At 38.3% G+C, this 15,000-nt stretch overlaps 1 protein-coding gene across 5 annotated transcripts in view; it reads right to left on the reverse strand.

Annotated features, from left to right (window-relative positions):
- LOC113815970 (potassium voltage-gated channel subfamily KQT member 1) overlaps positions 1-15,000 on the reverse strand; it is a 727,087-nt gene that overhangs the window by 671,481 nt on the left and 40,606 nt on the right. For all 5 annotated transcript variants that reach the window (XM_070144788.1, XM_070144786.1, XM_070144787.1 and 2 more), the window contains exon 3: positions 1-1,221. This exon is cut by the window's left edge and continues 267 nt beyond it. In XM_070144788.1, the coding sequence (XP_070000889.1) occupies positions 1-608 (608 nt within the window). In that variant the 5' untranslated portion in view covers positions 609-1,221. The remainder of the gene's footprint in view (positions 1,222-15,000) is intronic.

The raw sequence follows: 15,000 nt of genomic DNA on the forward strand, positions 1-15,000 counted from the left end.
GGACCGCCGCCGCTGCCGCCGCCCCTTCGCCTCGCGTCGTGCAGCCCGCCCGAGGAGCGAGCGAGCGGGTGGTGCAGCGGGTCTTGCACTTGCTGCTGCTGTTTCTCGGGCCTCGTCAGCTGCTTCTTCATGGACAGGCTCAGCTGCGACGGGAGGGAGATCGAGCTCGAGGTTCGGATGGAGTCGAGGCTCGTCGCCCCGCCATCGCGGGTGAGGCTCACTCTCGTACCTCTGGCACCTCCCGCGCCGCTGCCTGTGAGATGTACGATGCTGTCCGCTTTCACCTGACGAACTTCCGGACTGCTGCTGCTTGACATGACACTGTCGAGGCTGAGCTGGCTCTCGATGACCTCGGAGCTGGTCTGAGGGTAACTCGAGCTGCAGGAAAGGGGCTTCTTGCCGTTGACGCTCTCCCTCGGAACGCCCTCATTGCTGGCGCTGGAGGCAACCGCGTCGCCGCTTCTCTCCTCCGTAGCCGCTGCGTCGGAGTCCTCGGTCGCCCTCCTGACGTAGGTGGTGGCGACGCTGGCCTCCTCGCCCTCGAGGGAGCTCTCGGGCGTGCCCCTGCTGGCCCGCCGGATCGCCGTTGACCTCGTGAGTGACGTCATCGCGTGCCCCGCCCCCTGGTCTGCCCGCTCCTGCTTACGTGGCCATCGGAGACGCCGCGACGCTGCTGCTCGAACTCGCCGGGGCCGCCCGCGTGACGTCACTCAAGCGTCCTACGTCATCGCTCGGTTCGAAAGACATTATAGGCCAACTTCGGAGCGCAAACAGCGGAGCGATTGTGCCTCTATCCTGTTTCTCGGGTTTTCTCCGTTTATCCCTTCTCTTTGGGAAACCGGGAAGAGAGAAAGAGAAAAACACGAAAGTCTTATTACGATAATTCTTTTCTTTTTTCTTTTCTTTTTGATCCTTCTTCAGAAAACAGGAGCAAGGGAAAAATTCAGGAAAACTTACACCGACATTTATTTTTTCCTGTTTATCTTTACTTCTTTTCCCTTATTCCTCTTCGTCTTTCAAAAAATCGGGAAGGAGGACAAATCCGGAAAACCACTCTCAATGGAATTCCTTTTCTTCCCTTTTTTTATCTATCTTTCTCCTTGTTTTTTCTCTCTTTTCTCTCCTTTTTCTTTTTCTTTCTTTTTCTCCTCCTTTTTTATTTCAGAGACAGCAGATTTTCCTCTCGCTTCCCTCTTCTACCTCCTACTCCTCTGAGCATTCCTGAAACGAGAAAAGAAAAATGATAAATAAAGAGAAAACGAAAGATGAACATGAGAAAGAAAAATAGAGTGAAATACTGAAAAAGAGTTAATACATGGAATATGTAGCTTGTGAACAAATAAAGGAATAAAAAATGAAACAACAGTGACACAGAGCAAACAGATTCACAATCAAACAAACAAACACTCCACTGAATCACCATATAAAAAGAATTAAAAAATAAATAAATAAATAAAATAAATAATAAAAAATAAAAAAATAAAAAGCGACGTTTAGAAGACACACCAAACTCAAGAAATAGCGACACAAGATAGAACAGAGTAATTGAGTTCGGGATGAACTTCACAGAGGTCGGTAAGTCAGAATACCTCAGGAAGAAAGAGAGAAAGAGGGGAGTGGAGAAAAGTGGGGGGGACGGAGGGAGAGAGGACGGGGTGGTGGATGAAAAAATAAGGGAGGGACGGAAGGAAGAACGGGGAGAAATTTGAGGATGGCAGCAAGGAAGGGTAAGAGAGAGAGGGACAAAGGGAGAAAGGTAGAGACAGATGGAGATAATGGGATTGAGAAAAATAAGAAAGAGCAATGGTAGCAGGGAGAGATAGAGACAGAGCAGAGGACTTAGAAAGAAAAAGTAAAAAAAACTGAATGGGCTAAAGAAAAAACAGGATAACCCCAAAAGAAAAGAAAAAACAACAATTACGTTAAATCTTAAACGTGATTTATATCTAGAAGGAAAACTTAGATAATTAGGGCAGTAAACTTTAAAATTCACGTATATATCATAAAGAGATACAAAACTGATTTAACTTGTTTTTTTCTTGTACAACATAACAACCGATAGCCAATATTGTAAGTGCAATATCATCACGGGATTTTATAACGAGTTTATAAGCAAACAAGATTAGTTTATGAGTGAAGAGAGACAGATAGGCAACCATATTGACATATTGAGAGAGAGGGAGGAGAGAAAGAGATAGAGAGAGATAGAGATAGAGAGAAAGAGAGAGGGGGAGAGAGAGGGGGGGGTTGAGGGGGAGGAGAGAGAGAAACAGGGGTTGAGGTTGAGGAGAGAGAGAGAGAGAGAGAGAGAGAGAGAGAGAGAGAGAGAGAGAGAGAGAGAGAGAGAGAGAGAGAGAGAGAGAGAGAGAGAGAGAAAAAAAAAAAAAAAAAAAAAAAAAGAAAGAAAGAAAAAAAAAAGACAAATACAGAGACAAGCAAACAAACAAACAAACAGAACGAAAAGAAACCAAAGACGATAAAAAAAAAAATTAAAAAAACCGAACTCAGAAAGAACAAACACCCAACCGCACACCCATCCCTCTGGTGTGTGGGGCGAAATCGTGATTTGAGTTGCGGCGGAGAGATAAAGGCGCCGATATCCCGCCCACTCTTGAGGGACGCATCAGGGTAATGTATGTATTGGGGTTGGCAGTATAAGGTGACGGTCGCGGATTCCGGTGTGGGTTGAGTTTAAGCCTTTGATTGTGTGGGTACATGTGCGTGTAATGTATATAGATACATTAATAAATGTGTCTGTCTGTCTCTCTGTCTACCAAGCTATTAAGTTTTATGTGTGTGTGTGTGTGTGTGTGTGTGTGTGTGTGTGTGTGTGTGTGTGTGTGTGTGTGTGTGTGTGTGTGTGTGCGCGTGTGTACGTGCGTGTGCGCGCGTGTGTATGTGTGTGTGTGTGTATGCGAGTACATGTAATTAATTTATATGGAAAACTTTTGACATTTTCCCTACTGGGCTTATGCTCGGCGGCTGGAAATTGTATAACTGAATATGTGTGTTTTACATGGAATTCGCAGTAGACTTATGCTACAATAGTTTCAATAAAATGCGCTTATTGCCAACCACGAGCCTTGCATAGCGAAACAGCCAGAATATAGGACTGCACAGATATCCTATAGAAAAAATATATATATTAATTCCAGAACTTACCGTAAAATGATCAGAAAAAATAAGACATCTTTCTTAAATCCAACTCTCATCCGAACTTTCAATTATGACAGACGATCACCAAATTAAACCAATCCATCTAAATTCTATAAGAAATATATTCATCCCAATCCTGTGTTCAGCGTTCAGTCAGGGGGAAACCCAGTCACACAAGCTTGACTAAATATGAACAACCTGGCAGTTCACTTCCATGAGCTCATGAACAGGAATATAGAGCATGAATTCTGACTCAATTGTTCACCTTGATGTTGCTTGTCAGTGACGCATGCAAATTGGCAGCGGAAAGTAGTGGTTGCGGCAGTTATAGAAAGGATATTGAACTTGCGCTGAAGAGGTTTAGTGAGCGTGGTAGCAAGACGGAGACTGGTGAAAGGAGAGGGAGAATTATGATTTTGTTAATTGAGATAAAAATAATAATTGAAAAGTTAATGATGTCAGGGATAACAATAATGATGATGCTACTATTCCTAACAATAATATTTATAATGGTAATGATAATAATAAATATAAACAACAATAGCAATAGTAATAACACTTACAATAATAATTATAATGATAATAACGATAATAAAAATAATGGTAATACCAAAATTGTTATCAGGATTATGGTCATAATGATAACGATAGCGATAATACAAATTATAATGATAATGATAATGACTATGAAAATGAACAGGTATCAAACGAACAAATACAAAAAACAACGACAATTATAATCATATTAATGTTAGTAATGATAATATCATTACTATTATCATTATCACCATTATTACAATTACTATCATTATCATCAATGTTATCATAATCATCTTTATTATCATCATTATTGTTATTATCATCTTAACAATGATAAGAATCATAGTAATTATAAAAAATCATTATAATTACAACAATTATAAAAATCATATTTATGATGATTTTAATCAATAGTTTTAATTTTCATTCTAATTTTGATTGTAATACTAATGATAATAATAATAATAATAATAATAATAATAATAATAATGTTAATAATTATTATCATCATCATCATTATTATGACTATTATTGTTGACATAACAATAATTATTATCATACCTATAACTTACAAAAATCATTATGATTATAAAAACTATAAAAAATCATATCAATTATAGTAACTATAAAAATCACAAAATATATAAATATTGTAACTATAATTACAATTACAATCATAATTACAATAATAACAATAATATTGATAGTAATAATAATAATATTGATAATGATAACGATAATAAAAAACATCATATTAGTATTAAGTAATTATATCATGATAACAATAAAGAAAAAATAAACAATAATGATGATAATAATTATCCGTATCATCATCAATATCACTATCATTATCATCATTATTACTATTAGTATTACTATTATTATCATTCATAATAATGACAATGATAATGATGATAATAATAATAATAACACTAATAATAATAATAATGTTATTGATAAATAATAATAATGACAATAATAATAATAGTAATAATAATCATAATAATAACAACAGCAACAACATTAACGATGTAAATACTGAATATCATCATCATTAACATTATCAATTATCATTATCATTAATAACAATAAGTATTACTACTACAACAACAACAATAGTAGTAATAATAATAATGAAAAAAAAATAACTTTAATAATAATGATAATGAAAATAACAATAAAAATAATCACAACTAAAATAATGGTAATACTAATAACAATAACAATAATGATAATGATGATAATCCTTAATGTTACATACATAAGAATAATGATAAGAGTGTGAATACTAATAAAAAGATTGTAGTAATAATGACAATAGTAATATTGATAATGATAATAATACCAATGCTAATAGTAATAATAATGATAATAATGATACAAATAATAATAATGATACAAATAATAATAATGATAATAATAATAATAATGATAATAATAATAATGATACAAATAATAATAATGATACAAATAATAATAATGATACAAATAATAATAATGATAATAATGATACAAATGATATTAATACTACTACTACTACTATTAATAATAATAATAATAATAATAATAATAATAATAATAATAATAATAATAATAATAATAATGATATCAAAACAACAATAATAATGATGATATAAAAACAACAATAATAAAAATATCAAAACAACAATAATAATAATGAAAATAATAATAATAATAATAACAAAACAACAATAGTAATAATGATGATGACGACGATAATGATGATTATGATGGTAATGATGATAATGATAATAACAGAAAAGTAAGAGTAATAATAATAATGATAATGATAATCATAATAATGACGTTCACGAAGACGATGACTAACTAAAACTAACTATAACTAAACTAAAACTAAAATTCATCATCCGTCAAAAAAAAAAAAAAAAAAAAAAAAAAAAAACTCCACAATTTACATATTACAATTAGAGTTCACACGCAGGAAATGTGATACGGCCTGCCTTTAAAGTTTGAGTTAGTGAGTCGCCGGGTATATAGTCAAGTCTTTTTTTCTTTTACTGTTGGATTAAACATTCATGGCTTTTGGGAATAGTCTGAGGAAGATGTATAGAATTTCTCTTCCCAACATTCTCCAGTTTTGGTTTATGTTTTCAGTGCGCAGTGATGCGTGTGTGTGTGTTTCGGAGAGGGGGGGGGGTTGTCTATATCTTTATCTCTATTTCTATATCTTTCTCTTTATCTGTCGGTTCGTCTGTCTGTCTGTCTGTCTGTCTGTCTGTCTGTCTGTCTGCCTGCCTGTCTGTCTGCCTGCTTGCCTGCCAAACTGCCTGAAGATACATACATGTGTGTGTGTGCATGTTTATACATGTGGTAAAAAAAATACAGACATGCACTACCGTTTATAAGAATGGATATTTTCTTCTGGTTAATTCTTATAACATATCTTTGATTTGCTCGTTTATATATGATCATACGCATAAACTTGCTATTCTTGCTATTCTTATTTGCAAATAATTATGTTGGCACCACACTGACTGCATGGGACTTTTAGAATGATTTCCAGGGAGAAAAATTCTTTTTGTTTTTTTCAGATAATTTCAAACAGACAGAGAAAGACAGAAAGAGAGAGAGAAAGAGAGGCGGGCAGAGAGGCAGATAGAGTGAGTGTGAGGGAGAGAGTGAAGGATTGAGTGAGTGTGAGTGAGTGAGTGAGTGAGTGTGTGAGTGTGAGTGTATGTGTGTGAGTGTGAGTGAGTGAGGGAGTGAATGAGTGAGTGAGTGAGTGGGTGTCTGGGTGGTAGGGCGAGTGAGTGAGTGAGTGTGGAAATGTCAGACAGACAGGCAGAAAGAGACGAACAGTCAGGCACATAGAGAGTGAATGAGTGGATTAGTGGGTGTGTGAGTAAATAGGTATGAGTGAGTAAATGAGTATGAGTGAGAGACAGAGAAAGAAACGTACAAAGAGACAAAATAAAAGTGCTTTACCGGCACAGGTGCACAATACGACCTCATCGCTATCTGCACTGAACAGAATGAGCGAAAAGATAAAAATATAGTCCCATACCCCCCCCCCTTCCACCCTTCTCCCCTTCCATCCCCGCCTCCCTCAATCTACCCCCAATTTTTCTCCCTCTTCCTGTCCTCATGCATTCCCCTCTCCTTATCTCCTTTTAAATTTCTCTCCTCTTCCAATTTAGTAATAGTAATATAAATGATAATTATTATTATAATAATGATGACAATAACAATAATGATAATGATAAAAGTAATGATGATAAAAATGATAACAACAATCACATGATAATGGTAATGATAATAATGGTTAAAGAAATGGTCATGTCAAAGATGCTGATAATGGTGATGATATTGATAATGATTATAATGATAATTATGATAATGATTATGATATTAAAGAAACTTATAATGGTAGTGATGATAATGAAGAAAGTTATAATAAATAGTGATGATAATGAGGATTATAATGATGAAAGCAATCAAATCACACACATGATTACCACATAAGAGGAAAATACGTATACCAACGAAAAATGAACTCTAATGAATCATCATAGATCCAAGACTCAAATTCAACCTCCGCCAAAAGACTCAACAATTTACAAACAGTTAGAATTCACGCGCAGGATCTCTATGATGTGGAAAGCCTTCATTTTTAAATATTAATTTTCTCTCTCTCTCTCTCTCTCTCTCTCTCTCTCTTTAATGTTAGCTAAAACATCCATGGCTTTTGGGAATAGTCTGAGGAAGATGTATAGAATTTCTCTTTCCAACATTCTCCAGTTTTGATTTATGCTTTCAGTGTGCAGTCATGTGTGAGGGGGAGTTATAGGGGGGGGGGGAGGAGCTGTCAATATCTTTTTCTCTATCTCTTTCTCGGTCTTTATCTCCCTCTCTCTTTTTCTTTTTCGCTGTCTGTTCTGTCTGTCTGTATCTGTCTGCCTGTCTGTCTGTCTGTCTATCTGTCTGTCTGTCTATCTGTCTGTCTGCCATTCTTTCTCGTATGCGCGTGTGTATATAAATACATAAAAGATATATAATACATTTTTCTTATTAATCTTTATAACATATCTTGAACTCGTCCGTTTATATATTTGCATATACATAAACTTGATAAAATCTTAGGTGCAAATGATTACGTTAACACCACGTTGTCTGCATGGCAATTTCTTCATAATTCCCAGGAAGATAAATTCTTTCTTTTTTTCTTTTCCTTTTAACAGATAATTACAAACTGAATGTAAAGGGCAGAGAGAGAGAGATGGAGATGGAGAGGGAGAGGGAGAGGGAAAGGGAGAGGGAGAGAGAGAGAGAGAGAGAGAGAGAGAGAGAGAGAGAGAGTGAGTGAGTGAGTGAGTGAGTGAGTGAGTGAGTGAGTGAGTGAGTGAATGTGTGTGTGTGTGTGTGTGTGTGTGTGTGTGTGTGTGTGTGTGTGTGTGTGTGTGTGTGTGTGTGTGAGAGAGAGAGAGAGAGATAGAGATAGAGATAGAGATAGAGAAGAGAAAGAGAAGAAAGAGAAAGAGAAAGAGAGAGAGAGAGAGAGAGAGAGAGATGCTTTGGGCAAAAAAAGTATGTAAAATAAAAAGACAGCGTCTACCTCTAAATGACCAAGCAGGGATAGTAGTAACGCAGTGGAACCGTAACGAGTGAGATCCCAACCCACTGATATCAAGATTTCCCATCGCTATCTCTGATTAATGGAATATCACCAGAGGGTAGAAAAACATATGAATATGATTATTCTAATGATGGGATAAGCTACAAAATCAGAGAGAGAGAGAGACAAACAGAGAGAGAGAGAGAGAGACAGAGAGAGAGAGAGAGAGAGAGAGAGAGAGAGAGAGAGAGAGAGAGAGAGAGAGAGAGTGAGAAAGAGAGAGATGAGAGAGAGTGATAAAGAAAGAGAGAGAGAGAGAGAGAGAGAGAGAGAGAAAGAGAGAGAGAGAGATAGAGAGTGATAAAGAGAGAGAGAGATAGAGAGTGATAAAGAGAGAGAGAGAGGAATAGGTACAAAAAGACTGCAAAAAAGTGTTTTAGCGGCACAGGTGTACAATACGACCTCATCGCTAATGTCGCTAACCCCCCAACCTTCCCCCTTTCCCATTCCTTACCCCCTCGTTTTATCTTTCTCTCTCTCTCTCTCTCCCTCTCTCTCTCTCTCTCTCTCTCTCTCATTCTCTCTCTCTTCCTTTCTCCTTCTCTCTCTCTCTCTCTCTCTCTCTCTCTCTCCCTCTCTCTCTCTCTCTCTCTCTCTCTCATTCTCTCTCTCTCTCTTTCTCATTCTCTCTCTCTCTCTCTTGCTCTTTCTTTCTCGCCTTCTCTCTCTCTCTCTCTTGCTCATTCTTTCTCGCTCTCTCTCTCTCTCTCTCTCTCTCTCTCTCTCTCTCTCTCTCTCTCTCTCTCTCTCTCTCTCTCTCTCTCTCTTTCCTCCTCCTTCTCCCACCTCCTCCTCATCCCACCTCCCCCTTACCCCCTCCATCTTCCCACCTCCCCCCTTCCTTTTCCCACCTCCACCCTCCCACTTCCCATCTCCCTCCCTTCTCCCACCCTCCGCACGCCGTTGAGGAAGTGAGACACGAGACACAGATCTCAAAAATTGCCCAACCACATGGCACGGTCTGTTCATATGTCAAGGTGCCAGGTGGTGTTTTTTTGTGCGATTCTTAGTATTCTTAACTCGGGTGAGGGAGACAGAGGACGGGAAAGAGAGGGTGAGAGGGCGGGAGAGGGAGTTGGAGAAGGGAGGGAGGGAGTTGGGGAAGGGAGGGGAGAGGGAGGGGGAAGGGAGAGACAGAGGGGGAGGGAGAGAGAGGGGGAGGCGGAGAGGGTGGGAGAGAGAGGAAGGAAGAGACAGATAGATAGAGGGAGGGAGGGAGAGAGAGGAGGGGAGAGACAGATAGATAGAGGGAGGGAAGGAGGGACGACCCTCTCTTTCTCGGTCTCCTTTTTCGCCCTCCCTCGTCTAACACCTACAAATTAACTTCCTGTTTTTATCTGCCGTAATGACTCACCACACCCGTAAAAAGTACACAGTGGCTGTTGTAAATCCCGCAAGTTGAAGAAATATAAACTATTTTCCGTGTGACAGCTTAATTTCTTTCTCTCTCTCACTCTTTTTTTTTCTCTTACCTCTTTTTCTTTCTCTCTCTTACCTCTTTTTCTTTCTCTCTCTTACCTCTTTTTCTTTCTCTCTTACCTCTTTTTCTTTCTCTCTCTCTTACCTCTTTTTCTTTCTCTCTCTCTTACCTCTTTTTCTTTCTCTCTCTCTTACCTCTTTTTCTTTCTCTCTCTCTTACCTCTTTTTCTTTCTCTCTCTCTCCTTTTTTCTCTCTCTACCTCTTTTTCTCTTCTCTCTCTCTTACCTCTTTTTCTTTCTCTCTCTCTTACCTCTTTTTCTTTCTCTCTCTCTTACCTCTTTTTCTTTCTCTCTCTCTTACCTCTTTTCTCTTTCTCTCTCTCTTACATCTTTTTCTTTCTCTCTCTCTACCTCTCTTTTCTTTCTCTCTCTCTTACCTCTTTCTTTCTTTCTCTTCTCTTCTTACCTCTTTTTCTTTCTCTCTCTTACCTCTTTTTCTTTCTCTCTCTCTTACCTCTTTTTCTTTCTCTCTCTCTTACCTCTTTTTCTTTCTCTCTCTCTTACCTCTTTTTCTTTCTCTCTCTCTTACCTCTTTTTCTTTCTCTCTCTCTTACCTCTTTTTCTTTCTCTCTCTCTTACCTCTCTTTCTTTCTCGCTCTCTTACCTCTCTTTCTTTCTCTCTCTCTTACCTCTTTCTTACCTCTTATTTCTTTCTCTCTCTTACCTCTTTTTCTTTCTCTCTCTCTTACCTCTTTTTCTTTCTCTCTCTCTTACCTCTTTCTTTCTCTCTCTCTTACCTCTTTTTCTTTCTCTCTTCTTACCTCTTTTTCTTTCTCTCTCTCTTACCTCTTTTCTTTCTCTCTCTCTTACCTCTTTTTCTTTCTCTCTCTCTTACTCTTTTTCTTTCTCTCTCTCTTACCTCTTTTTCTTTCTCTCTCTCTTACCTCTTTTTCTTTCTCTCTCTCTTACCTCTTTTTCTTTCTCTCTCTCTTACCTCTTTTTCTTTCTCTCTCTCTTACCTCTTTTTCTTTCTCTCTCTCTTACCTCTTTTTCTTTCTCTCTCTCTTACCTCTTTTTCTTTTCTCTCTCTCTTACCTCTTTTTCTTTCTCTCTCTCTTACCTCTTTTTCTTTCTCTCTCTCTTACCTCTTTTTCTTTCTCTCTCTCTTACCTCTTTTTCTTTCTCTCTCTCTTACCTCTTTTTCTTTCTCTCTCTTACCTCTTTTTCTTTCTCTCTCTTTCCTCTTTTTCTTTCTCTCTCTCTTACCTCTTTTTCTTTCTCTCTCTCTTACCTCTTTTTCTTTCTCTCTCTCTTACCTCTTTTTCTTTCTCTCTCTCTTACCTCTTTTTCTTTCTCTCTCTTACCTCTTTTTCTTTCTCTCTACTCTTCACCTTCTTTCTTTCTCTCTCTCTTACCTCTTCTTTCTCTCTCTCTCTTACCTCTTTTTCTTTCTCTCTCTTACCTCTTTTTCTTTCTCTCTCTCTTACCTCTTTTTCTTTCTCTCTCTCTTACCTCTTTTTCTTTCTCTCTCTCTTACCTCTTTTTCTTTCTCTCTCTCTTACCTCTTTTTCTTTCTCTCTCTTGTTCTCTCTTTCTCTCTCTCTCTCTCGTCCTCTTGTCCTCTCTCTCTCTCGTCCTCTCGTCCTCTCTCTCTCTCGTCCTCTCTCTCTCTCGTCCTCTCGTCCTCTCTCTCTCTCTCGTCCTCTCGTCCTCTCTCTCTCTCGTCCTCTCTCTCTCTCGTCCTCTCTCTCTCTCTCCCTTGTCCTTTCTTCTTCTCTCTCTTCTCTCCTTGTCCTCTCTCTCTCTCTCTCCTTGTCCTCTCTCTCTCTCTCCCTTGTCCTTCTCTTCTCTTCCTTCCTCTCTCTCTCTCTCTCTCTCTCTCTCTCTCTCTCTCTCTCTCTCTCTCTCTCTCTCTCTCTCTCTCTCTCTCTCTCTCTCTCTCTCTCGTCCTCTCCTTAGTAACACCTCCTCCCTCCTTTATCCTCTGTTTCCCCCCCCCCTCTCTTTCTGCGTCAGTCTTCTTCCCTTACGCTATTCCCTGTATTTATCCCTTATACCTTTCTCCCTTACCTCTCCTCCTCCAGTAGAGTCCCCTTCTCCTTACCTGCAACCGACCACTTACCTCTCTCCCTCCTTCCCCACCATTTGCCTTTTCTCCCTCTCCCACTACCCTTACCCATCACACACCCTTGCCTTCTTCTCCTTCCTCACTTAGACTCCCTTTCCCTCTCTCGGCATTTTTCAAATCTCACCCTTCACTAGTTACTTCCCTTTCCCTCTCACTTATCGTGTGTTATCCTTTCCCCCCTTTTTTCGTTTTCCCACTCTTATCCTTTTCGAAGTACCTCCCACCTTGGCTTCTCCTTCATTTAAACTCCCTTTCCCTCTCCCGGTATTTTTCGTTTCGCCCTTTCATAGCTATTTCCCTTTCTCTCTCACTTATCGTGTGTTATCCTTCCCCCTTTTTTCGTTTTCCCACTCTTACCCTTCTCGAAGTACCTCCCCGACTCCTCCTCCTCCTCCTCTACGGCTATCCCTTCTTCTATCCTCCCTCCCACCTCCCCGTGATTCCTCCCCATTCCTTCTCCCTCATGACTTGCCCTTCTCCCTTCTCCGTTGTCATTTCCTCTATTCCCATCTGTCATTATCACCCATTTGCCCTATCCTTAATCTTCCTTACTCTCCCCTACTCTCCCCTCAGTACTTACCTCAATTACATCAATAACCTCGCTACTTCTCCCCGTTACTCCCCCCCCCCCCCCTCCCCACCCACCCCATGTGACCTTGCGAAAAGACAATTTTAGTCCAAAGAAAACATCTTGAAAGCGACGTGAAATTTTGCTTCCTTTTACATCTTCTGCCTTTTAAGAATTTGTTGCTGTTCTTTGAGGACGATTTTATTCTATTTTTATTGGGAGTTGATAAGTGACTCCGAAGTTAGGCAGGTTGGTAATTTGATACAGAAGTTCATAAATATATGATAAGATAGATGTAAATGAAACAGACAGACGAATGGCGATCTATCCCAATGCATTAGTGAACGCAGACCTCCCCCCCTCCTACACACACGCAGAAAAAAGTGATACAAATCTTACAACAAAAAATAATCATGATATTTATAATAATAATAATAATAATAATAATAATAATAATAATAATAATAATAATAAAAATATCAATAACAATAATAATAATGATAATGATAATGATAATGATAATAATAATAAAAATAATAATATCAATATCAATAACAATAATAATAATAATAATAATAATAATAATCTTCGAGCAATGGCATTTCTACCCTGGGATCGGACTGGTGATAAATGATTTAACTGCATTCAAGATCCGCATAAAATTCTGATTCACGGAAATCTTCCTAATTGTTCTTAGGACAAAGGACGACCTTCTCATCAATTTCCATCCCAGTCTGTCGCTAATAATTTGCATCCTTCTGTTGACATATTACGAATCCCCGAAAATCCAGAAAACATTACTTATTATATAGTTATTAAAATGAATGGGGATTTTCTGCCAGTGTGGATGTGGAAATGAAGGTAGAAGTGGAAGTGAAGGTAGAAGTAGAAGTGGAGGCAGAAATGAAGGTGATGGTGGCGATGGCGGAGGTGGAGGTGGAAGTGAGGGTGAAGGTGGAGGTAGTGTTAGAAGTGGAGGTGGAAGTGAAGGTAGAAGTGGAAGTGAGGGTGGAAGTGAAGGTGGAGGTAGAGATGGAGATAGAGGTGGAGGTGGAAGCAGACATGGAGGTGGAAGTGAAGGTGAAGATGGCGGTGGAGTTAGAAGTGGAGGTGGAAGTGAAGGTAGAAGTGGAGGTGGAGATGGGGATGATGATGAAAATGAAGATACAAATGAAAATGAAGATGATGTCAACGATGACGACGATGGCGATGAACCCGGATGGCATCCAATATGTTCACAAATGAAGGCGCTCTTTTGATCAGTCTTGTTATGGGAGAAATTGCTAGCGTCGCAACCTTTGGCAATTAACGCTTGTAGAATGCCTTTGATATTTCCCTTTCTTGTTCTCTTTCGCGTTCTCATAATCATCATTCTCTTATTTCTTCTTCTTCTTTTGCTTTATCGTTCTTTTTTCTTCCTTGTTTTCTTTGCATTTTTTCTTAATTTTATTATTATTAATTTTTTTGTTATTTTCATCATTATTGTCTTTTTTCTTCTACTCATTATTATAACTATCATCACCATCACTAGTATCGACATCACTATTATTATGCCCATCATCACCATCACTAGTATCGATATCACTATTATTATGCCCATCATCACCATCACTAGCATCGCCACTATCACCATCATTACCAACATCAACACCATCACCATCACTACTATCAACACCATAACGATCACTACCATCACCATCACCATCACAGACATCACCACCATTACAACACTCATCACCACCACTACCATCATCAACACCATCACTACCATCACCATCATCCTTATTATCATCTAATACTACCATTTTCTCTCCTTTCCATCACCGCCAACTCCTTCCATATGGTTTAGAGTTAGAGGGAATTGGATAATATTCCAAGATTTTTGACGTCAAACCCATTTTTTTTCTTTTCCTTTTTTGTGAAAAATATATTACTCATTTTTTTTACATTGTGTTGAACTATTGGATTTTCTTACCGTTTGCTGAAACTTATGAAATTACTTTGGCTATAGACATTAATAAAATCAATAAATCAAGAAAAATAATAATTTGTGGGTGTCCGAAAATTATAATGAATATAGGAGTCTCCGGCTATAAGCCCTAATATCAAATTCTATATATTTATTATCTATCAATTTATTCTAATTTCCATCAAATCTCGTTTTTTCCGCAATTGTGATGGAGGAAAACAAGGCTATTAAAAAAAAAATTATATTACAGACAGACACCAAGAACTCGTAAAAAAAAAACTATATGACAGACAGACACCAAGAACACATATGTAGCTTAACATCTACATCTCATTTGGGAAATTCCAATTTCAGATTTTCATTTTTACACCACAAGACGAGCCGGGTATAAATTCGCCAAATGCATCTAGATTCTCGGTCGAAAACGATAAAATATTTTATATTCCCTTTAAAACAACCCACGAGTGTACCGCTTTTTTTTGTGTGTGTGTGTGTGTGTGTGTGTGTACCATGGACATGAGAACACTGGCCAGGTTTTGTGTCTAGTAGTACCGTCTGAATGCATT

Source organism: Penaeus vannamei, chromosome 32 (genome assembly GCF_042767895.1).
Source record: "Penaeus vannamei isolate JL-2024 chromosome 32, ASM4276789v1, whole genome shotgun sequence".
NCBI classification, from domain to species: domain Eukaryota; kingdom Metazoa; phylum Arthropoda; class Malacostraca; order Decapoda; family Penaeidae; genus Penaeus; species Penaeus vannamei.